Raw genomic sequence first — 26,109 nt, 5'->3', positions numbered from 1 at the left:
ATGATGGAAGTTCATCCTCGACTGCGGTTGGTGAATGTTTTTCAATAATATTTGTATATCAGATGGCTTTGTGTATTAGGCGTCCAAGCAGAGAAATCCTTTGCTGTGTTGTGTGGGTGGATAATACCTAACAGTCTGGAAAAAACTTTCCAAAACCTTGCTAACCTTGCCTAAAGAAACTGCTAACTGTAACAGAATTATCATTAGTTGTTTAGGAAGTGGATGTTGTTCGGGAAATGTTTGTTTCATGAAGGACTATTCTGGTTTATTAAAACTGGAATATTCAACACTTAGTATCTAGAAATGTGAAAATGATTTTCCCGAAAAATTATGTTTGTCATAAACATCCATCACACTCTAAGCAGCGAGGGTCAATTGAACTAGAGAGTGAATGAATATAGGGAGCGGCGTTACGGCACAGTGCAGCAAGAACAGAGCATTACATCAGAGAAATAATACATTATTTTCTGATTGTTTCACAGTAGTCAAAGTCTAAAGCAGTGGTTCCCAACCTGGGGTCCGGGGACCCCTCAGGGGGGTGGCAAAGATCACAGGGGGTGCGTAGTCTTTATCTGGTTTGAGGTTGAGGTAAAAAAAAAAAATATTTGCACATGTTAAACAAATTATGATAATACACTAGAATATATAATGTATACAAAAAGCTGTATAAAAACAATGTATTTGTATTGTATTGTAGTATTGTTCTCGCTTAAAATTGTAGGCAGGCTACTTAGTAGGCCAAACCTCCGGGACCTCTTAACCTGGGACCCTTGCTGTCATCAGGTCAGCTGCTAGATGACCTAGCTGCTAACGTAAAAGTGCTGATAACTCCTCTGTATCAAAAAAGAAAGTCAGGATCTATCTCAAGAGTTACCTCAACTTCGGTTTTGGAGGGGGGGGCTCAGCTTCTCTTAGACATAAGTAGGGGGGGCACCAAGGAAAAAAGTTTGGGAACCACTGGTCTAAAGCACAAATAAACACCCACACCTCCGCATAACCCTGCAGGAAGGTGCCTGCAGCAGTGCCGAGGAGAGAGAGTCCTACCCCCACACCCTGCACCCATAATTATCCTTCATTATTATGGCTAATGCGAACAATTATTATGCATAAAGATGGTCAAAATTTAGCACAGAGATCCCTGGTGTAAATGATCATGTATCAGCAGCTTCCGTCCACAAATGTTCTAAAAGGCTCCCAAACAAATAATATTATTGTCAGGATCCGGCTGTGTCTGACTGCCTTTGTGCCACTCTGTGGCCATTTTGTGTATTGTGTTGTTATTTGTGCTTGTTGCTGTGTTCCATGTGTTCTGTGGTTACCTGTCTGTCATTTGTCTTTGTCTCCGCCCACTCTGTCTGCACTTCCCGTTGTTAGTTTCCCTCCGTTTCTGCTCTCAACTGTTGCTTGTTACTGTCTTGTCCAATCCTCTGTCTTTCTCTTTATTGGTCTGTGTATTTCTACACCCCTCTGATGCTTTGTCTCTTGTCGGTTCATTTTATTCTGTTGCTGTGTTCTGTGAGTTTGTTCGTGTCTGGAGTCTACCTTTCGTCTCTGAGTTCCAGTTTTGAGATCCTGTTCTGCTGTTCTGGAATTAGTTTTTGCCTGTTGCTTTCTGGATTTATGTACTTCATTTTTGGTTAATAAATCACCTAAAACTGCATTTGGGTCCAAGCCTTTCCTGACAAACCGTGACAGTTATCACAAGACTGTTTGGTTCATTGACATACTTACATACATACATACATACATACATACTTGAATGCAGTTTTATTAAGCTCCAGCAGACTCTAGGCATGCTGATACTTTTTTTTTCTTTTACATGCAGTAGGTGAACCTTGAAACACATTAATTAGAGCTCTAAATATGTACAGCCTGACTCTAATTACATTCTGCACAGTGACAAATCAACCCTAACTCCACAAACTCATTAACTCTTTAGGATCCAATAACACACACTGGCTGGCTTTTAAATGCACACAGACCCTATGACACCAACCAAAGCTAAATAAATAATCCAGGATTTACACTGCAAACCTGCTTATAACACACACACACACACACACACACACACACACACACACACACACACACACACACACACACAACATATCCGGCTCTCCAGGCAGACCTCACCTCCCACACATATTACTTTGGCAGTGATGAAACAACAGCATCCCTCCCAAGAGAGAGGACCAATGCTAGAGAAGCAGTAGCGAGAGAGACAAGGAGGTGTTAGTCTCTCAGATTAAAACAGTAAATTTACTGAGATGTACAAAACATTTTGTTCTCTGTTTCAGTCTGTCTATTATTCTTGCCAACCGCCCTCAATTCAACAAGCGTTATTGTCTTCAAACCTCAACAATTTTGCCACAGCAACAAAAGAAACGACTAACAGAGCTTGAAATGTAAACCTTTTTTAACGTTTAACACACATTTCTAGATCCTTCTAACCAAAATGTCAAGTTTACATTAAAGGGAATAGCAGAAGTGTCTGTGAGTCCACTGTACATCTCTTTAAACTTTAAAGAAAAATTTGAAAAAGTACATTAGTCAAAGGGTTCTCCTGAACCGGTCCGTATGATATTTTACGAAAAATGTATGCAGACCAATACGTATGATATCTTACAAAACTAGGCGACCGCCTGCTCGTCACGTGACGCCGGCTACAGAGCTCTGTGATTCAGGGTGAGTTCAGGGTTTCCTGCAGCACTTTGCAGTTTAGGCGGCCCACCTTAAAAACACGCGCATGCCGCCTTAACTGAGTCTTCAAAAAAAATATATATATAAGTCGCATCAACACAGTCTGTAGGAAACAAGGTAACGGTGAGTTGTCAAGATACCACCAATCACAACAGAAAGAGCATTTACTGGCGGTGACTATAACTGTCATTTATTCACATTTAAAGGGCTAAATCACCATTTCACAGCCGCGTGTGCGTCAGAGTTTGTCAACAAATGTGTGGCAGCTGGGGCATGCCCGGGCAGAGACGGGGTGATGGACTTACCGGAGCATACGGCAGGCAGAGAGCATTTATATATGTTTCTCTGTCCTGTTCTGTCCTGTCCTGTTCTCTTCTGGCTTTCTTCTCTTGTTTCAACGAAGTGAATACATGACGAAGTGACTGGAAATATCCGTCACCTCTCGCGCGTGGATTCTCCACATCCCGGCTGTTGCCCGGTCTTTGAGACACAGCTGTTGTCTGTTTTTTTTTTTTAATCACTACATGCGGTTGACAATACACGGTTAGTTAGCGTAATTAACACTACACACAGTGAAATTATGTGTCCTGTTTTTATTTCACGCATACTATCTGCTGATTTCATTTAATATTTAGTGTAGTACATAGTCTGCACTACAGAGATGTATTAATCATATATTTAAATGTGATATTTAGTGTAGTGGTAGTACAGACACCCCCCCCGGTCAGATGGCAAACCTACCACCTTAACTAACACATTTTCTGCAAGCAATCCTGCAGTTGCTAGCTGTGTTAAAGCGCCACAGAGCTCAGTGACACCAGCTACAGAGCGAGCTGCTAATCATGGCTTAGGTCACGGAAAGTTAATACACACGGGGAATTAAACCTGAAATGAATTTCCGTTTTTGTCTACACACTATCCTTTGGGAATCTGGGAAGTGAAGTATGGTGTAGTTCTCCAGTTTGTTCATTTGTACTGTATCTTCCTGTTTCCGCCTTACCTATTGAGGACCACATACAGAGTAATGTAATTTACTTTAGTACTTTACTTTTGTCAGCCAGCGTTTTTCTTTTTTCAGTCTCTCTTCAGAAAGTGGCACAGCAAAATGAATCCGTACACGTGGCTAGGCTCACTGGGCTAGTTGGTGAACTGCTGTAGCTGGCAAGCTAATGCTAACAATGCATTGGCTAACCAGGAAGATAGAGTGTAGGGAAACAGTCTCTCTGAACTAGTCTATATCCTCGACGTTCCACTGCTTTGTTGCGGCCAGAAATTCTGCCGTACGTCCTTCTTTTCGGCCAGATGTCTGTTACCTTCCGCTTTCTTTATGTTGGAATTTTAAACTCCAGTGGATTTCTGAGGACTCTGGTTAACTGCTCCTCAGATCTCTGCAGGGTAAATCCAGACAGCTAGCTAGACTATCTGTCCAATCGGAGTTTTCTGTTGCACGACTAAAACAACCTTTGAACGTACACACGTTCCACCAAAACAAGTTCCTTCCCGAGACTATTTAGCAGAGGCACCATGGCTACATCCGGCGCTTAGCCCCGCCCATGACAATTGTGATTGGTTTAAAGACAATAAACCAGAGCACATTTTTTTCCCATCCCGGAATGCTGTGTGGACTAGCCAGACCCTCCTCTGCAGCGTTGTGGACTAGTCCGAACTCTCCCTGCTCTGCCTCTCTATCTGTCCTCACACTAAGGCCATTTACCTGGTAATCCAGAAAGGTTAAATTAATTAAATACAAAGTAAAAGTAATTTCCTCCATCTCGAATTGTGTGTTGGGCTCCTACCTATGGCCATGAAGTCCTCGTTGTCCCAGGCCTGCAGCTGGGCTAAGGGACCGCTGTACAGCAGCAGTCCATCAGCCACGTCCGTGATGAACTCCAGCGACATGTGACTCTCAAAACAAGGCATCATGGGAGGAAACCAGGCATAGCCGTTGCCATGGAAACTGTGCTTGTTCTGCTGGCACTCAGGTCCTTCGAACTGAGCTGGACATTGGCACCTTGGGGAGAAGAGGACATCAAGAGCCAAAATTACATGAATTAGTGAGTGCAATAAATAGAAGGCTTTGAGCTGCTCTGTGCCATTACAGCACTTTCCCAATCTCCCTGCCCCTTTTTGAACCACTTACTGTATTTTGTTCTTTTAACTTTTTCCCCCTGCACTCAGTCTCTCCAAGTGTAGTTGGTTTCTCCTCTCAGACAGCCTTTCCCTTCGGCTATCTATCTCTCACTCCATCTGTTTCACTGATGCAGATGTTCTCATTAGTGGCAAAACCACAGGGAGAATCACTACATCACAAGGAACCTCGTCTCTATGTACAGTATTTCCACACATCCAAATGTGTCCCATCACCTGCTGTCAAAATTTCAACTCTCACCTCTCTTCAACCAAGTTTCATCCTTGGATTTCTGAATGGAAAAAAAGCTTTTTCTTATTCCTTTGTTTCAATCATTCCCCACTTATTCTAGGATCTTTTTTGACGAAATTATCTTACCAATTCAAAAAAATAAAAAAATATTTAGCTTCATATATTATATTTGATCTAAGACTGATTTTAAACAGAACAAAAAAGGCAGACGCAGGATATTTCCATATGAACAAAGCTAAAAAAAAACTTCTGAAATTACAAACATACACACTTGTTGCATCCAGCTGGGTTTAATGTATGGGTGTAGAAAGCAACAACAATAGTAAAGTGATAGTATTAGCTGATGGTGCAGAACTGTCCAGAGAAAGAAACATTGGTATCTCTGCCCAGATGTGTCTTAGTGCCAGAAATAGTAGAATTACCCTTAAGCCCAGAAGAAAAAGTTTGTTTTTATCTGCAATTTTAAAATGTTATATTATTATTATCTGTTGGTGTCAAACTATCAATCCCCCTGGTTATAGGCACAGTTTCCAGCAATAGCAGTGTTTGCTCTATGCTGATTTTGTAGTGGCGGGCCGCCATGGCAAAATTTCTGCCGCCACGGTATCAAAAATAGGGCTGTACAAAAGGCCGTCTATTAGCAGTGATTGTTAGAGTGCATGTCGGAGAATAGCATGCGCGCCAGTCGGCGGAAAAGGGACAGACATGCCCCCACTGCTAAAAAAAAAATCCTAAAGGAAACACTGAATAGGGTTGTAAAAACTATAGTTTGTCTCAAAATGTCGTTTCTGCCCTGCACATGATGAGCAATGAGCTCCATCAAATTTGTAAGAGTACATTTTTTCATGTTAAATATGTCTCTACTCTGGGAGGTGTCACTGTCCATGTGGCACTTTGGAAGGTGCATTCATTCTTACCACCTGCTGCCATATTTGTTATTTACTTTAGCAACTGTGAAGTAGATCGGATGAATAGTTCTGGAAATATTTAAAGGACAACGGGAACACGGACACGCACACGCACACACACACACACACACACACACACACACACACACACTCGGTTTACAGTTAGATTTCTTAACCTTTATTGTGTGGTTGTTTTGTTTTTTCAAGTCGATGTTTGATTTTACCCAGCCCCGGCACAACGCAGCGTCCCAGAAGCGTGTGTGAAGCAGCTTTCTTCTCCGCTAAAGTTATGCGGCAGGTTACACGTTCAGACAGCCGGGCAGGAAGTGAAAGAGCGAGAGCATCAAGTCAATTTACCAAAAGACACCCCCCAATATCATATATGTCTCCTCTATAACACCATGGACAACGAGAGATTCATCTTGGAGCTGAAAAAACATTATAGGACATCACAGATCTTTTTTTATGAGGACAAAGCTATAAAAGAGAAGGCATGGAGTTTAATTGCAGGAATGCTTGGAGTGGAAGGTAGATATTAGCTTAATAAACACACGATTGTTCTGTAAAGTACTTGTAGAGACAATATAATCTGCGAGTCGGGCAGGCAAGACACCTCGCTTTGAGAAGCTCCCGTTGTGGTATGGCGTGTGGTATGATGAATAGAGAGGTTTCATCCAGTATATGGAAAGGCATCTATTCACACTATAATGCCAGTAAAGCAAATGCTGTAAGGCATTCCATTTTAGCAGCAAATGTTTCAATCAATCAAACAATCAATCATTCAATACATTTTATTTGTGACATAAAATTGTACGAGGTTCAGTCCTGGACAGAGTCCTCATTTAGGATCTCAGTGGTCTGAGGGTAGCAGCTCCTCCTGAGCCTCTCAGTGCTGCCTGGTGTATCTGCTACCTCAACAGGCAGAGAAGGCTGTTACCCGGGTGGTTTGGGTCTTTTTCTTGCAGCGCCTGGTGTAAATATCCTTTAGGCAGGGTAGAGCACCGCCTATTGTATATGTTCAGCCGAACTAACCGCTCTCTGCAGGCCCTTGTGGTCATGTTCAGTGCCATTTCCCTTCCAGGCAGTGATGTTTCCCGTCAGGACGCTCTCAATGATGTTGGAGTATACATTGTTTTGTTTTTTTTGACAGGAGAACAAAAATACTTTAGCGACTCCAGAGGAAACAGTGTGTGAACTTCCTTACAGTAAAATAAAAATGCTTTGGCAGTTTTGATGGCGCTCAGGGCTCATCCCGCGGACAGCTGCTTCATTTAGAGAGAGAGAGAGAGAGAGAGAGAGAGAGAGAGGGAGGATCTCTGTGTTACAGTTCATCTGTATGAAGTACAGAATGTAATTTACGATTAGATCTTGACTGATCCTGTCGCGTTGACGGGACAATTATTGATTATAAATAAGTACTGAAGGTACCGCTGCTGGGCCACATGCGTGAAAATGCTGCTGCTGTATGATGCTAATACAGCTACAGCAAATACACTCAAGGACATAACCCTTCTTAAAAACTGTTCTGGGCAACAGACAAAACTTCAGTACTGACTTCATAACTGGTAAGACAAAGTAAACGAGGCTAAACTGTGTGTGTGTGTGTGTGTGTGTGTGTGTGTGTGTGTGCGCATGCACCTCTGTCAACTAAAACCACACAAAGTGTGGCTTTTACACTCTCTAAATGAAAGAATGAACAAATCAATCAATCAATTTTTGTTTGTCACATTAAATCGTAGGAGGTACACTTCCAGTGTAATGGTATCCCATCAGCTCCGTCAACGTGTGCATGCTTCATCATGAAGCAGAATGTGGCCATCAGATCAACGCAGAAAAAGAGTCAGCCGGTTGAATGCTGCAGGATCCAGCCAGGTCTCGGGCCAGAGGTGGCCTAAGAGGGTAAGAGAAGTGAGCTTGTGACCGGGAGATCCAGACCGACAGGATGAATCTGGGCGCGGAAAGTGAAAAAGCAGCACTTGGCACCACTGAGGTGCCCTTGGCAGAGGCCCTTAAACCCAACCGCTTCAGCGGCAGAGCAGACTGTGGTTGTACAGGGCAGCTTCCAGGTGTGAATGTGTGTAATTGTGCGAATTGAAACGTCCATTAATAAATAAGTACAGGTATCCCACTAACCACTAAAACCACCGTGACTGCATTTGGACAGGGCCCAGATTTCCGTGCTACGCCCATGTCTCTCTCGGCTATCACTGTGCTGGATTTGTGATTCAGACTGAGCTCATGAAGCGGCGTACGTATGACACGCCAATGCGTATGCCATTATTGGCATGTTATGAAGACGCATACTCGCTTTGTAGCGTGTTTATCAATGCCGTTTGGCCTCCATTGACTTACGTTACCTTGCGATTGTGTGTGAATTTACGCCGTAGCGTAGGTAATGTGTAAAACACAGGACATTCACCCAGGAGACCGGGGATCGTGTCCTGCTTGTCACGTTTCCTAAACTAAAAAAAAGTCCAGAGTAGAAGAGAAGAGTCCAGAAGTCCAGAAGTAAAAAGAATAACATTCACAGATAGCACTCAGCAATGGAGTGCAATTTCCTAATGTATTTATTCCTCTAATCGATGTAATTAAAGAAGCAAAGTTTTAAATATATATAAAATATATATAAATCAGGAATCACTTTAACTTACAAACAAATAAAATAAATACATACATGAATAAATAAATAAATCAAACATAAGCTAAATAAACACACACACACACACACACACACACACACACACACACACACACACACACACACACACTCAAACACACAGCTTAAGCATACAGACACACAAGCACATTCATGTGCATCTTCTTTCATTTCATTTCGACTTACTCTATTCTTGTGTGTGTGTGTTACATTAGCATTCTCTAACATGTTTGTCTGATTCTGTTTCTGTGTCTCAAGGCAGTGAAGTGACATGTGACATTCCTTTTTTTATTTGCAAAAGCGTCATATATTGTGCCTACCTGTAGTGTGTGTGTGTCTATGCATGCACATGATTTTGCAAACACACATCTTTGTGTGATATTTTGCAGGATCCACAGGGCTAAAACTCAGAATATCTTGAGAAGCAGTTGTGTGAAGTGTGAATGACATAAACCAATGAGAAACTCGTATATTAGTAGCAGAGGAATTGCCCTGGAGAAATACCTTGTTTCTCTGAGTTTGTTTGTGCGTACATTCGGAACGGAGGCTCTGTGTGCAATTTGTATATTCTATAATTGCTTACAACGTGGATTGAATGGAGGACTTTTTTATTTTGCTAAATGAAATGCAAGGCTTTCTCATCAGATTCATACACAGCTACTAAACAGAGAAAAATGAGGGATATTGAGAATCATTTCGATAAGAGAACTATATATATATCTATATATAAATATATAGATATATATATATATATATATATATACGTAGCGCCTTGAAGATAAAATCCACCTCGACACACTTGGAAAAGGTTAAAAAACAGCTGTTGCTGATTATCTCCTGGTTTAATTCTGCTTCTCGGTGGTGTATTTTCTAATCCACCTGGATGATTGGTGATTGCACCCGGTATGGTTTGATATTTCATCTCTAGTGGGGGAAATTGTTCAGCAATCTACAACCCGAATCAAGTTTTTTCATGTACTCAAAAAGCAAGAATCTTCTTTAAAGATTGCTACATGTACATGTAAATGTCTCTAAAGAGGCTAAAACTGCTTTTGGACCTATTTGTAGTAAAAATGTCTAAGCTTCAAACCTGGGTGGGGACCTCTCACGGTAGCTGTTAACTGACATCTGAGAGCAGATTTTACTAAGTTTGTTCCACCTTCATTCTGTCTCTGAACTTCCCGTTGTAAAAAGTTGCGGCCCTGATCGGTTCACACAGGCTTATACATTTCTCAAAGTTGGGAACACACAATGGCATTCAGCGGTATCTCGCTCACAACTAGCTCCCTTTGTGTTGCAGTAACGGTTTGTATGCTGAAACATTTCAAGAGCTCTGATGCTTTACTGTACGTATTACAGTATGGAGTTAGTATTTGCATTCTTCACAACAGCTGTTTTTGGTTTGTTGGTCTGATGGTTGATGATTTATAAAGGTCAATTGGCCCCCGTAGCAGAGGTTTTTGTAAAAATAGGCTAACGATTGTGTCAGAACTACGCGACTTTCTGTCACTGAGAAATTGCCGTATAGTCAGGAGAAGCTCGCAGGCAATCGGGGGGACATGGAGGCATACAGTCAAAGGAGAAGCCCATAGAGAGTCCATGAAACCATCGGAACAAAATATTTCAGCAACATTTTGCTCCTCACAACAGCTGTTTTTGGTTTGTTGGTCTGATGGTTGATGATTTATAAAGGTCAATTTAAACACGTGATGGCTAGAGTGTCTAAAGCCTGGAAACCGAGCCAATAGGAGATGCAGTCTAGAAGAAGTCTAGTCTCAAATTGCTGCTGACACTGTTTACAGAGTGACACAAAGACTCCAGTCCCTCTCCCCTGATGCCCCGTGCTTGGTAATGGAGGATTTTAATAACTGTAAATTGAGCAAATCCCTAAATCTTTACCAGTACGTCACCTGCCCAACTAGAAAAAATAAGATTCTGGACTTGTGTTACGGTTCTATAAAAGGAGCATATGAAGCTTATTCTAGACCCCCATTAGGTTCGTCTGACCACAGCACCTTCTATCTCACCCCTGTGTACAAGCCAATGCTCAAGAGGGAGAAGGTGAAGACAAAAGAAGTCAAGGTCTGGAATGAAGATGCTGTTTCTAAATTACAGGGATGTTTTGATTGTACTGATTGGACTGTGTTTGAGGACTCTGCCAAAGATACTGATGAACTCACTGACACTGTATGCAGTTATATTACCTTCTGTGAGGACACTGTTATTCCTAAAAAGTATGTTAAGGTGTACCCGAATAACAAGCCATGGGTCACTAAATCGCTGAAAAATGCATTAAACAGAAAACAAAAGGCCTTTCTTAAAGGCGATGAGACAGAAAAAAGGAAGCAAGGAGAGAGGTCAGACTGCAAATTAAGAGGGCCAAGTTACAATATAAAAATAAGCTAGAGGAAAATTTAAGCAGCATCAATTTGAAGGCAGCGTGGCACAGAATGAGGAAAATAACAGGCCAGCATAATAATACTGAAAACAAGCAAGTTAGTATTGCAGGCTATGATAGCAACAAACATTTAACTGAAGCTCTTAACTCCTTCTATTTAAGATTTGATACTCATGACTTCACAGAGCAACTTAGAGAAACATGCAAAGAGTCTTCCTCTTCCACAAAGCTAAGCCAGATGTTTGATGCCCATGACGTTAAGGCAGAGTTTCAGAGAGTTAGCATGGGGCCTGATTCTATTACAGGAAGATTGCTTAAGCACTGTTCAGAACCGCTCTGTGAGGTTTTCTGTAATATATTTAGGATATCTCTGGAGCAGCGAAGGGTCCCAAAGTTATGGAAGGAGTCCATTGTTCCGGTGGCTAAAAGCGGCACCCCTAAGGTGCTAAATGACCTCAGACCAGTGGCATTGACTTCACTGGTCATGTGACCAGTCATTTGAAAGACTTTGAAAGGCTGGTCAAAAGGGAACTGATAACTATGGTGGAGGGGGCTCTAGACCCCATGCAGTTTGCATATAGGGCAGGGATGGGGGTAGACGATGCCTCAATCACTTTACTTAACTTCCTGTAAAAGCACCTGGAAGGTCCTGGCACTCATGCCAGACTTTTATTTATGGATTTTTCATCAGCTCTTAATACTATCCAACCACATATTTTAGCTCGGAAACTGCGTACCTATTTTAATCTTGTTGTAAATGTTGTCGGCTGGATTGTAGATTTTTTAACATGTAGATCTCAGAGGGTTAGGGTTAATGGCTTTCTGTCAGAACAGCGCACCTCTTCCACTGGCTCTCCTCAGGGCTGTGTCCTGTCCCCTTTGTTGTACATTCTTTACACCAATGACTGTAGAAGCCAGGATGGGGACAGGCACATTTTGAAGTTTGCTGATGACACGGTCATCATTAGCCTGCTCCGTAAAGATGAATCTGAGCATGGGCCAGTGGTGGATGAGTTTGTCTAATGGTGTGAAGAGGCCTTTCTCCAATTAAACGCCACAAAAACCAAGGATATGGTCATTGATTTTAGGAAAGTATCCCTCCCACCATCTAAGACTTTCATTAAGGGAACTGAAACTGAGTTTGTTGAACAGTATAAGTATCTGGGAACCGTCATAGATAAAAACCTGAAGTTTGCTGTGAATTGTGATGCAGTCTGTAAGAAGGGACAGCAACGCTTGTACTTCTTTAGGAAGTTAAACACTTTTAATGTAGATAGGAAAATTATGTCCTTATTTTATAAATCTTTTATTGAATCAGTTCTTATGTTTGCCATGATTGCTTGGTACGGTAACCTGAATATCAGGGACAAAACCCACCTCAGCCATATTGTAAAGGTGGCTGGTAAGGTGATAGGTTTCCCACAGTCCCCCTTGATGGTTATCTTTGACCAGCAAGTACTCCGCAAGGCTCGGTCTATATTAGACTGCACAAACCACCCCCTTCACTCTGAGTTTGTAATACTCCCCTCAGGTCGCAGATTTAGAGTACCTCGGTTCAAGACCAATAGGAGTAAAAACTCCTTTGTCCCATGTGCAATAACTCAGCTTAATTTGCACATGTAATGTAGTACTTTGTTTTGTTGTTAGAGATTGCTCCAGTGGTGATAACTTGTGTTGAGTGTATTACATACAGGGAACCTTTGTTGTACTCATGTCTTGTTGCCATGTCTTGTTGCCTCTATCTGTATGTTGCTTGAATGTGTTTCTTTTTATCTTTCACTCCTGACATATCATATCAAGTTTCCCATTTGGGATAATAAAGTAAACTGAGCAAGTTGAAAGTAAAAGAAAACACTGAAAGAAGAGTGACATGACTCAAAATGATTGCCAATGGCAACCTGTCAACCGTTACTGTCGAGCCCTGCTTGAAAGATTTCTGTATTTTTTTTTTTTGTGTCTGTCCACCTCTCACTGGTGTTGTCACATACTTCTTTGCACCAATCAGGATTTAGCAAAAAGTGACTCTGAATCTAACAGTTGAGGGCTGTTTGCACTGATGAAGCAAATTAAGAGTGTGAGTGATACAACTCTTAATAAATAATACCTTATGTTTTTCCCCATCTTTTAATTTGAATGTTGCTTATTTAGTCATGTCTATTTAATGTTATAGAAAAATACTTTTCAGAGGCTTTAAACATTTACTCTGTTCAAATCGACCCATTATGTATGTGGGCGTGTATAAGTGTGTATGATTAGAGGCAGCAGGAAAACATCCATGCCTGTATTTCCATTTTGGCAATGTCATCCTAATTCTTTGAACGCGAGACAATCCGAGACATAGTTTAAGTCACAATGGCCAAGCCCTCAAATCCTCTTAAGGCAGCTTTGTTTTGCTCATTCGCTGTCTGCTGGGAATTGTGTTTGTTAACGTCGGAAAGGGAGCTGTTATCCCACCCCCAACCCCCTCACCCCCCTAATCTCATTATTAATCCCAGTGCCTCGATTATCTGCATGTTCTTCCTTCAATCTTGGGTTATAATCTGTTTGTGTATGTATGTATGGGTTTGGGTGGGGTCATATCTGAAGGCCTCTTGAACAGAAAACTATCCTACAGCTATTCTATCTCCGATTAACTCTTATTTTTTGGACATGTATTATTCATTCTCCCTTCTCTTGTGCTCTCTTCTTTTCTAGTTTTATCTCCTTTCACAACATTCCTTTGTCACGTCCTCTTTTCTCTTCCCATTGCTCTACTCTTTTCCCAGTTTCCTTAGTTTGTCTCGCTTCGCCTCCTCTTCTGAACCTGGAGAATCACACAGCAGATGTTACAGAGCTCAGGTACTGTAGAGTGATTGAAAATGTGACAATCACACAGCGTCTGTGTCTCAGGGTTGACAACTGTGCCTGCATTGCCTTGTTCTCTCCTGTCATCTATAGGTCTGATACCTCACAAAGAAACACTTTCTGCACTTTTATTCTGGCCCACATTCACTTTTCACAAAAAACGTGCAACACATGATATTTTAGGCACAGCAGAAGCTGCAATTTATCAGTCACCGATTCACTTTTCTATTAAAAGGTTTCTAGTTTAGGCATTAAGAACAATATTGCTGATACAGAAAGATTTTCGAGTTTCAATGGACTCTGGAGAAGTTTCAATTAAAGAAAAACGTATGTATGAAATAGAGACATTTAATAAAAAGCTATGTGATCATGCCTTATCTAGCCCCATCAATTTAAGCAGATACACTTGTGATGAAGTCAAACATATTTCATATTATACAGGATATGATGTTGATCCAGGCTGTGAGGGACTGTGTGAGGTGGCAACCAGATGTGGCTTGACGTGGTTTGACATTACTTACCGGTAGTTTTATTCTAATAAAGCTCAGCACAAATTCTTTCAGGAAGACGTCTAAATAACCCAATCACTACTCTTTCTTCTGTTTAGAGGTGTCACTTCAGTTAAACCAATCAGACTGGGTCATGAATTCAAGGAACAATCACAGCATTACAACTCTGCTTTAAATCTGTTCTTTCCCTGTGCTGTCAGCTGTCGTTTCAGGCAAAGCGCTCAACCCTCCACCTCTACTGCCGCCTCCAGTCATCGTTTTTTTTCCTCCGGCTGACCGCTACGTTGCTCCTTTCGGTCTGGTCTCCGGTCTCCTTCTCCGCCGCCATCAGCCACTGTCTAGACTCCATCGGGGGGTTATGTCCGGTTTCTCTACCCCTTCAAAAAATGTATTACAACGATGGAGTATAATCTCCAAAGACTCTGTACATTTTATTATGCATTTGTACAATAAATCTTTTGCATATCTGCAACAAAGTCTCTCCTGATTGAAATAAGCAACGAATGACACTTAAATGCTTTACCCGATATGTGGTTTCTAATTAGAGTGTAATGTGGTATAACAGTGTCTAAGTTTGCATTTTTTTATTACACTCTGTGACCCTGAGCGGCAGTTGCTAGTCGTGACGCCGGCTATAGACCTCCGTCACAGCTCGTCGCATCAGTGGCAGTTAGTAGATGTGTAGATGTGTTAGCTCTGCGACACCGGCTACGGTGCTCCGCATGGTGCTCCGTCAGGTCAGCGGTAATTGGTGGTTTAGTTACCTGAGAATAGGTGATTGGAGCCGGGTACAGCACTCCGCAAGCTGCCGGATATTACGGCTAAGTTTAGGCAAGAAAAAGTGAGTGTTATGCGGCGACGAAAGTTAAGTTTAGGCACCGAAACGACTAGTTAAGCTTAGGAAAAAGATTTCCTGGGTCAAAGTCTTTTTTCCCCCCGGGAAGAAAACTCCGTGTTCTTATACAGCAACAGTCAATGTGGTACACACAGCAGAAGAAAAAAAAACGTGGAAATCATACGAATTACAGTCAGGGACGTCGGACTGGAGGGAAAAAGGGGACCGAGTACCCAGGATCCTCATGTGAGGAGGGCCCAAAAAGATGCTAGAATGAATAGCTGTGGATGCGGGGAGGGGCCCATAGAAAATGCCTTTCTACAGGGCCCAGAATGTTGTGCTACGCCCCCGATTACAGTGCTTAACTTTTTGTAGCTTTTCGAACGTATGGTTCATGAGAACAGGCATGGTGTCTGCGTGAATGTGTGTAATTGAAAGGCTAATCCAGTCCTCCTGCTGTGGTCCAGCAGTGAGCCACATTACTCGCTGGCTCCAGCCAGCCAGACTGAAATCCTGCACTTTCCACTTACTGCTTCTAATTAAATGAAGCTGAAGGGTAACATTAACTTCTAAGACACAGCAAGAAAGCTTAGCGGACATGTGTGCGATGAGACTTCTGCTCTCACATATGTTCAGAGCAAGTGTGTACTGCACGTGTTGGGGGGCTGAACACGCAGGATTAAAAAGTATTTGAACATCTTAAGCATAGAACACCTGTAGTAGCAGCAGCTACTACCGTTTATTTTAAATTTTTTCTGTGATGCCTAAATTCTGCCAAGGTCTGATATATGTGTATGTGCTTCACTGGTGCCTGCCTGTGTTTTGCAAATGGAGATGTTCCTCGTCACATTATCACTTCAAAGCTGAAATCTCTAATTTATTTTAGTCATAATAATAATTTTATGCCATTAGCATGGCCAGGTTTTACTGTAGATGTTAAAGTCAAACTGAAATTGAACTGTGTTTTTTTTTTTCTGCTACAGCATTCATATCTGCTGTGTAAATGCTAGCGCTGTTTTCAGAAAAAAACAGTACCCACTGTTATGGAAAAACTCAGGAGCAGCACAACTCGTATTGACATACGTGAAGAAGGTTCGGGAGACTTAGATGATTTACAGAGAACCATTTAAGGAAATCTCGGCCGAGAAGAAGTTAGGATTAAACAGTACAGTGTAGTACCATCCCAACTCTCTGAAGTTCCTGTCTTCCTGTAGCTGTATTTAATAGGGCTGTGTATAGATACGCATCACGATACATGGGTTACATATTTCGATACTGTGCGTAAGGCGATATATTGGGATTTTTTAAAAGTATAATTTTAGAAAAACTAATATTTTAAAAAAGACATGATGTTCATGAAAGTCAAAGAAGTTTACTTTAGGTAAACAATTCAGTACACAGAAAATCAAACTGCCAGTTTGTGGTTCACAGCTTCTTAGTGAGCTAATGTTTATATGCGGAAGTAGACCAAAGTTCAGCCATAGCTACATTGTTAGCTTCTAGCAAAAAGTCAGGCACTGCCAGGCAAGGACACTAGTGGTGTGTCTCAGCATAGCAATCTAGCGGTAGGGGGTTTAAACACAACATAAACGTGAACCACTGTCTTACATGAATATTTTTGCACGTAAACTTAAAAAAAAAAAAAAACATATTGCATTTTTGAAAATCGATATAGTATATAAAATATCACAATACTCAAGTGTATAGATTTTTTCTTACACCCCTAGTATTATTATTTTTTGGGGCATTTTAGGCCTTTATTTATATAGGACAGCTGAAGACATGAAAGGGGAGAGAGAGAGAGAGAGAGAGAGGGGGAATGACATGCAGCAAAGAGCCACAGGGCAGAGTTGAACCTGCGGCCGCTGTGTCGAGGAGTAAACCTCTATACATAGGCACCTGCTCTACCAGGTGAGCTACCCAGGTGCCCACACCCCTAGTATTTAAACTCAGCTGTTAGGTCTCCCACCTTATATGGAGATAGAGTGGAACTACTCCTCTGGCTGAGACAGGTTATGAGGTTATGTTGGACACTGACCTGAATGACACCTGGGGTACCACTGTGTCAACTTACATAGGATGAGATCCTGAGCTGGAAATTCCACCACACCCACAATGGAGAAAGTCGTACTATATTTGGTTTCATGACAGAGCACTATGACACTATGACATATGGCACCATGCATATACCAGTGAGAATACCATAATGTCAACATAGATACAGATAATTAAATCATTTAATTTTAGACTTACTTGCACAAAGAGGTACCTGTCACCACTATATCATTTTCTAACAGTGACACTGACTCACAGCCAGATAACAGCAACACAACACAGAAACAGACTTTCACTTGTAACCTGCATCACCTTTGACGTCTCCTTCCTATCCTGAAGCGTGGGCGTGTCTTGTGTTGCACCTTGGCTTGCTGAACAAGCTAACAAACCAAAAGGAGTGCTTACATAATTTGTCAGTCTAAATAGCTAATTAGCCACTCAGCTGTAGCACGTTTAGTAGTTTAAAAACTCACCAGCAAGTTGCACTCTGTGCTAAAGTTAGTTATTAGCGCAAATCTGTTCATTCTCCGTGCCCATGAAAATATGAGTCACTTAATGTTTGAGATCACACTGTTCATAACAATGGTGTCTGACTATAAGACGGAGTCTTTTGTCATTTCAGTTGGACTTCAAGACTGGCATATTTACAGTTGCTGAACCGACTGTCTATGTGCTATTGAGACCCATTAATAAGTGGCATCTTGCCTCCTTCCAGGCTGACAATTCCACTTTGTATGTTCAAACAGTAACTATTGCACAAATAGTGATACATTTGGTGTCATTTTGTTTTAGTTTCACCTAATTTGGCCTACATCAGCCACAAAATGGATACATTTGCTTAAATGGCTAGATACATTTTTAGCCATAGCTGAAGCAGCATGCTGATAAAACAACAACTGGATGGATTAACATCATTTTTTGTGCAGACAGTTATGGTCCCCAGAGGATGAATCCTCCTAACTTTAGTGATCTCCTGATTTTTTATGAAGCATCACCAGGACGTTGACATTTTTAGTTTTTTAGTTAAATGTCTTGACAACTGTTGATGAATTGCCATGGAATTTAGTCAAAATATCCATGGTGCCCAGAGGATGAACCGTGAAGGCCTTGACTTAGTTTTTTTTCTTTTCATCTAGTCCCACCAGCAGGTCAAAGTTTCCACATAGCCAGGGAAATATCTCAAAATCAACAGGATGGACTGGGACACATTTTTGTTTAGAAATTCATAGTTCCCGGACAAAGTATCCTGAAGACGTTGGTGATCCCCTAGTCTATATCAACGTTTCATTAATGGGATTTCCGCCGGAAATTCTGCCGGATGTCCCTCATTTAGGCCGGATGTCCGTTACCTTCCTCTTTCTTTGTGTTGTAATTCTAACCTCCGGCCGATTTCTGAGGACTATGGTTAACTGCTCCTCAGATCTCTGCAGGGGAAATCCAGACAGCTAGCTAGACTATCTGTCCAATCTGAGTTTTCTGTTGCACGACAAACAACTTTTAAACGTACATGTCCCACCAAAACAAGTTCCCTCCCAAGGCTAGTTTTCAGTGGCACAATTGCTCAAGACGATTGTGATTGGTTTAAAGAAATGCCAATAAATAAACCAAAGCACGTCTTTCTCATATCCCTGAGTGCTGTGGAGGAAGTTCTGGCAATGCGTGACTAGTGATCCCCCGACTTTTCCTTAATTTTTCCTCTAGTGTCACAATGAGGTTGGCAATCGTGGCTTTTCTGTTTCTCTATCTGATTCTGATGTCTTGACAACTATTGGATGGTTTGGGGATTCCTTAATTGTCAGTGTTTTTCCCACTTCCCCAGTGTCTCCTGTCTCCCATCTGTGGTGTTTGTGTGGCTCTCACTGCTAGCTCAACCAGCACACCTGCCATCAATCACCTCTCTCATATCTCATCAGCTAAACTCACTAGCCTTGTGTGTTTGTGTAGATATAGCGATTAGTGTTAGCCAGGTTTTCTAGCCACTTGGTCTTACCCTGCAAAAGATGTCGCGTGACATCAATAAACAGAAGCTGCACTTCTGAAAAAAGCTAACAAGACAACATCAAAGTTGATGATTTTGTCATCTGTGTTGCAGTTCAAACATCATAGTGTTTAAATGATTTCAGCTCTATTCTTGACCAAGCGACAGTGTGAGAATTGGCTCTTAATTTCATCATAACATTCAAGCATTCCGCAATGAGACTGATAAAAGCTTATGTCCTCATATTAATTGCTTGCAAAGAGCCTTTCACTTCCACCATTAAATATGCCAGCCTGAGGATCCACAGAACACCAGGCTAAATTACACAAAGTTAAACAGGTTCATCACCATGTGTCATCTACCACTAGAAGCACCAAAGAACATATTTCATCATCATGTTTGTAGTTAAAAGGATTTGTAGAAATGCTCTCACCCCACTTTGGCCCTGTTTACAGAGTGAGTTATGGTAATGAAGACATTCTCCTTCAGTTTGCCGTGAATTCAAAACAAGAACTGGCAGGATGTGACAGCTAACATGCTAGATTTTTCATCTAGTAGGAGGTTGTGAAAAAGTTTGTTTCTATTTATAACTTAGAAACACAGAAGCCAGCAAGAGTTGTATGAGACTACTAATATTTTCATCTGCAAGTCAGACCCCCATAACAGTAGAAAGGCCAGGCAGGTAAACCCTGTCAGGACCTAAACACCACTGATATTTGCATCCACCGATGCCTTGTAAACTAAATGCTATGAAACCAAATGCTACAAAATCTGAGCATAGTCCCCTGGCAGTTAATGTTAAATTTAAACATGTGTTTTTATATAGGACACACAGACACACAGACATACACACACACACACACACACACACACACACACAGCTTGACATTGTGCTGCCGTCTCTGTATGGCGTCTCTGTCAACTAGTCAAAGCTGCAAAGTAAACTCCAAGTTCCATTTTTAAATAGTTTGTCTATCTTCAATAGCTATTCATGCTAAAGTCTGCATATTTCTTTATTAAGCTACAATAATACATCTGTTTTAAAGGATGAATGCAACAGCCATTCAAGTGTTAAATTGTTGCTTGAGGCAAGGGAGACATTCATACTTGGGCATCAGGTGCTTGGCGCTAATAAGGGTTTTTCATTTTTTTTTTTTTTACAGAATAAATTAAAAGACCCCAAGTTGTTTTCCTCAACATTCTACGAATCCAAGAATGTAAAGGCAGGATATTCAGGAAGTGTATGTCTGAAAAGGTTTATGGAAGGTCATGTGAATAGTAAATGTAATAGTAAATCTTGACACATCCTTGCTGTATTAAAAAATCCTTGGTGTTACTACCTATCTTACACACTGAGAGAAGATTGAGCCCAAAATGAAATAGCTGAACATAAGCCTGCAAAGAAAAGCTGAAATGTTTTCAGCACCCATCTCTTTTAATGAAGCCTTGTGTTTCGTGGTTATGTCATGTTGCCCCTCTTTTTTACACTTTCATTCCACTCTAACTCTCACAATGATTCAGTGCACCCATCTCCTACAAATAACATTCATACTTCAGAGGGCTTCAGGAAAAGTTGTGGGCCTGATCTTAAACAAGACATGTGGAAAACATAACCAAACTTCACATGCTTAAATAAAAAGAAAAGACCCTTTTCAAAACAGACCAGAGTAAAAAGAGACTCCATCCAAAATGTGGTTGAACAGAACAGACCCAAACATAAAGGGAACATTAACACTGGCAGCAGCATGATGCCACACCAGTTAAGAAGCAGCCATAATGAAAAAGAGTAGCAGTACATGTCCTAACAATCAAGTTCCCACACTACACACTCACCATCTCACCTCAAAAAATATAATTTTTTTACCCGACACACTCTCCGGGAACCATCACCTTATCGTGGTGGAGAAGTGTGTGTGTCCCTATGAACCTGAGGGCTGTGTTGTCTGGAGCTTTGTGCTCCTGGTAGGGTCTCCCAAGGTAAAGTGGTCTCAGGTGAGGGGCCAGACAAAGAATGGTTCAAAAATCCTATGAAAAATCGAGGAAGGGATGAAGTGACCCTGCCCGGAGGAAGCCCGGGGCCCCCGTCTGGAGCCAGGCCCAGATGGAGGGCTCGTCAGCGAGCGTCTGGTGGCCGGGTTTGCCACGGAGCCCGAAAAAGCTACGTAGCGGACATCTCTCCATCCCATGGGCCCACCACCTGTGGGAGGAACCGCTGGGGTCGGGTGCACTGCCACATGGGTGGCAGTGAAGGTCAGGGGCCTCGACAGCAGAGGCTGGCTCTGGGGACGTGGAATGTCACCTTTCTGTGGGGGAAGGAGCCGGAACTTGTGCGGGAGGTGGAGCGCTACCGGTTAGATCTGGTGGGGCTTACCTCTACGCACAGTCTTGGTTCTGGAACCATACTCCTGGATAGGGGTTGGACTCTTTTCTTCTCCGGAGTTGCCCAGGGTGTGAGGCGCCGGGCGGGTGTGGGGATACTCACAAGCCCCCGGCTGAGCGCCGCTACGTTGGAGTTTAACCCGGTGGACGAGAGGGTCGCCTCCCTACGCCTGCGGGTTGTGGGGGGGAAAACTCTGACTGTTCGGAGTATTCGGCCTTCTTGGAGACCTTGAGTGGAGTCCTGCATGGGGCTCCAGTCGGGGACTCCATAGTTCTGCTGGGGGACTTCAACGCGCACGTGGGTAATGATGGAGACACATGGAGAGGCATGATTGGGAGGAACGGCCTCCCTGATCTAAACCAGAGTGGTTGTTTGTTGTTGGACTTCTGTGCTAGTCATGGATTGTCTATAACAAACACCATGTTCGAACATAGGGATGCTCATAAGTGTACTTGGTACCAGAGCACCCTAGGCCAAAGGTCAATGATCGATTTTATAATCGTTTCATCTGATCTGAGGCCGTATGTTTTGGACACTCGGGTGAAGAGAGGGGCGGAGCTGTCAACCGATCACCATCTGGTGGTGAGTTGGGTCAGGGGTTGGGGGAAGACTCTAGACAGACCTGGTGAGCCCAAACGGGTAGTGCGGGTAAATTGGGAACGTCTGGAGGAGGCCCCTGTCCGACAGACTTTCAACTCACACCTCCGGCGGAACTTTTCGTGCATCCCTGTGGAGGCTGGGGGCATTGAACCCGAGTGGACAATGTTCAAAGTTTCCATTGCTGAAGCTGCGGTGAGGAGCTGTGGTCTTAGGGTCTTAGGCGCCTCAAGGGGCGGTAACCCACGAACACCGTGGTGGACACCGGTGGTCAGGGAAGCCGTCCGACTGAAGAAGGAGTCTTTCCGGGATATGTTATCCCAGACGACTCCAGAGGCAGTTGCAAGGTACCGAAGGGCCGGAAGGGCTGCAGCCTCTGCCGTGAAAGAGGCAAAGCAGCGTGTGTGGGAGAAGTTCGGAGAAGACATGGAGAAGGACTTTCGGTCGGCACCAAGGTGCTTCTGGAAAACCGTTCGCCACCTCAGGAGGGGAAGCGGAGAACCATCCAAGCTGTGTACAGTAAGGATGGGACGCTGTTGACCTCAACTGAGGAGGTAATAGAGGCGGTGGAAGGAGCACTTTGAGGGAACTCCTAAATCCGACTAATCGCCCTCTATGGTAGAGGCAGAGCTGGAGGATGAGGGGGATTGGCATCAATTTCCCTGGTGGAGGTTGCTGAGGTAGTTAAACAACTCCACAGTGGCAAAGCCCCAGGAATTGATGAGATCCGTCCAGAAATGCTTAAAGCTCTGGGTGTGGAGGGGTTGTCTTGGTTGACACGCCTCTTCAACATTGCGTGGAAGTCTGGGGACGGTGCCTAAGGAGTGGCAGACCGGGGTGGTGGTTCCCCTTTTTAAAAAGGGGGACCAGAGGTGTGTGCCAATTACAGGGTATCACACTTCTCAGCCTCCCGGTAAAGTCTACTCCAAGGTGCTGGAAAGGAGGGGTTCGGTCGATAGTCGAATCTCAGGTTGAAGAGGAACAATGCGGATTCCGTCCTGGTCGTGGAACAACGGACCAGATCTTTACTCTGCAAGGATCCTGGAGGGAGCCTGGGAGTATGCTTAACCAGTCTACATGTGTTTTGTGGATCTGGAGAAGGCGTATGACCGGGTGCCCCGGGAGATACTGTGGGAGGTGCTGCGGGAGTACAGGGGTGAGGGTCCCTTCTCAGGGCCATCCAATCTCTGTACGACCAAAGCGAAAGCTGTGTCCGGGTTCTCGGCAGTAAGTCGGACTTTCGTTTCAGGTGAGAGTTGGCCTCCGCCAGGGCTGCGCTTTGTCACCAATCCTGTTTGTAGTATTTATGGACAGGATATCGGCGTAGTCGGGGTGGAGAGGGGTTGCAGTTCGGTGGGCTGGGGATCTCATCGCTGCTTTTGCAGATGATGTGGTCCTGATGGCATCATCGGCCTGTGACCTTCAGCACTCACTGGATCGGTTTCGCAGCCGAGTGTGAAGCGGCTGGGATGAGGATCAGCACCTCTAAATCGGAGGCCATGGTTCTCAGCAGGAAACCGATGGAGTGCCTTCTCCAGGTAGGGAATGAGTCCCTTACCCCAAGTGAAGGAGTTCAAGTACCTTGGGGTCTTGTTCGCAGTGAGGGGACAATGGAGCGGGAGATTGGTCGGAGAATCGGCACAGCAGGTGCGGTATTACATTCAATTTATCGCACCGTTGTGACGAAAAGAGAGCTGAGCCAGAAGGCAAAGCTCTCAATCTACCGGTCAGTTTTGTTCCTACCCTCACCTATGGTTATGAAGGCTGGGTCATGACCGAAAGAACAAGATCCAGGGTACAAGCGGCCGAAATGGGTTTCCTCAGGAGGGTAGCTGGCGTCTCCCTTAGAGATAGGGTGAGAAGCTCAGTTATCCGTGAGGAGCTCGGAGTAGAGCCGCTGCTCCTTTGCGTCGAAAGGAGCCAGTTGAGGTGGTTCGGGCATCTGGTAAGGATGCCCCCTGGGCGCCTCCCTAGGGAGGTGTTCCAGGCACGTCCAGCTGGGAGGAGGCCTCGGGGGAGACCCAGGACTAGGTGGAGGGATTATATCTCTAACCTGGCCTGGGAATGCCTCGGGATCCCCCAGTCGGAGCCGGTTAATGTGGCCCGGGAAAGGGAAGTTTGGGGTCCCCTGCTGGAGCTGCTACCCCCGCGACCCGACCCCGGATAAGCGGATGAAGATGGATGGATGGAAGGATACCCGACACACTATATGATAAGACCTGATAGTGAGTCCACTCGGACCTATTCAGACTGAGTTGGGTCCCGAGTCTGGTCTCAGTTACTAGGAAACAAGTTACACTTGGTACGGTCCTATAGGGGTGAGTAAACATTTACATGTACTGCCTCAAACATGCTTGGTTGAACTATGTCCTTCTTGCCTCATACTGTAGCTGGCGCTGCCAACGCTTCCAGCACTCACTAATTCAAATTTGAAATTGTTTCAGTGATGTTTAGCTGTAGCAGCTGTTAACAACTGTAACAAGGTTCAAGAATTCCCTTCGGCATGAATACAAATACTAATTGCAAATTCATTTTATTCACCTCATGACAGTTGCCAACACACCAGTGAAAACCAACATACTCTGCCGGTAATGAGCAAAATAAGTGTGGAAAGACCTGGGAGTTCAAATTAAGAGCTCAGCAGTAATAGGATTACTGGAACATTTGCTGCCATACTATTAAATAAAACTTTCCTTTAGTGACACTGGATAGGTTGTTTATTTTGATGTGTTCATTCCCTTCACATTTTTTAATCACCGACATCATTTGAGAGAGAATTTGCTTCTTAACTAAACACAGCATGAACACACACAGTTACACACAGTTACTCTCTTCCTCGCAGTCTCTTTGAGGTTACATTCACTCCCTTAATTTCCTAGTGTTTTTTTCCTGATTACTCGCTTCACTTCCATCTTCTCCCTTGTTCTCCTCTTAAAATATACTAGCATTACTAACTGGAAATGAATGACTTGTTGAGTTAAGTCTCAATAGCATTGAATGTGTACTCATTGTCTTTGTCTTCTTTGCAGTTGGGACATTAACAGCATCAGCCAAACTGGAACCTTATTACTAGAGCTCCAAAGATTAATCAATTAATTGATTAGTTGTCAACAATTAAATTACATACAAAACAAGACATTTGAGGACGTCATCTTGGGTAGGGATACACCAAATCCATATGTTTGGGGTTTGGCCGAATACCGAATCCACTGGTTAAGATTCTGGATCCTAAAATCCTGGATTTGGTGCATCCCTAATGTTGGGCTTTGGAAAAAAACATTTTATAGACCAAACAACTAATTGATTTGTTTAGAAAATTATCAGCCGATTAATCAACATTAAAAATAATGGTTAGTTGCAGCCCTACTGATAACTGTCTCATACTTCTTTCCTACATAACCAACCAGTTCGTCCCACATTGTACAGCTTCTTAAATCTGGAGGCCAGGTAGTGGACCAGCTAAGCTGCAGCACTGTGAATTCTTCATGTCTGGCAGAACGAAAAAGTTGGAATAAAACTAGCACTACAAGATGTTTACTGATCTTGATGAACTACGAGGGAGCATTCCAACCTCAACTCATCTCGATGTGCCGATGTGTACGCCCAAAACACACCTATGATTAATGAAGACACTAAGTACAACCCTTTTGAACCATACGCTGGCGCATGGACCCTTTTTCCGCCGTTAAACTAGCAAAAGTGTATTAGTATGTGCCCTAAACGCACCTGCGCTTAGATCGTTAAGACAGGGCCACAAGACAGTGCTACTTAAGCTGATTCAGTTTGGTCCTTCTGCTTGCTGTCTTAGCTGCTCCTAAATGCTGCTACTTTCGCTTGTTTCTACTGCTGCTTTAGTTTGCTCCAAATGC

At 43.2% G+C, this 26,109-nt stretch overlaps 1 protein-coding gene across 1 annotated transcript in view; it reads right to left on the bottom strand.

The window, feature by feature from the left end:
- The window catches only part of LOC144521905 (neural-cadherin), a 340,271-nt gene that overhangs the window by 84,279 nt on the left and 229,883 nt on the right, over nucleotides 1-26,109 (bottom strand). Inside the window, exon 27 of the mRNA XM_078256568.1 lies at nucleotides 4,497-4,711. Coding sequence (XP_078112694.1) covers nucleotides 4,497-4,711 — 215 coding nt within the window. The remainder of the gene's footprint in view (nucleotides 1-4,496; nucleotides 4,712-26,109) is intronic.

Source organism: Sander vitreus, chromosome 1 (genome assembly GCF_031162955.1).
Source record: "Sander vitreus isolate 19-12246 chromosome 1, sanVit1, whole genome shotgun sequence".
Classification (NCBI taxonomy): Eukaryota; Metazoa; Chordata; class Actinopteri; order Perciformes; family Percidae; genus Sander; species Sander vitreus.
Note: the sequence above shows the minus strand (reverse complement) of the source record. Positions and strands in the feature narration are given on the sequence as shown.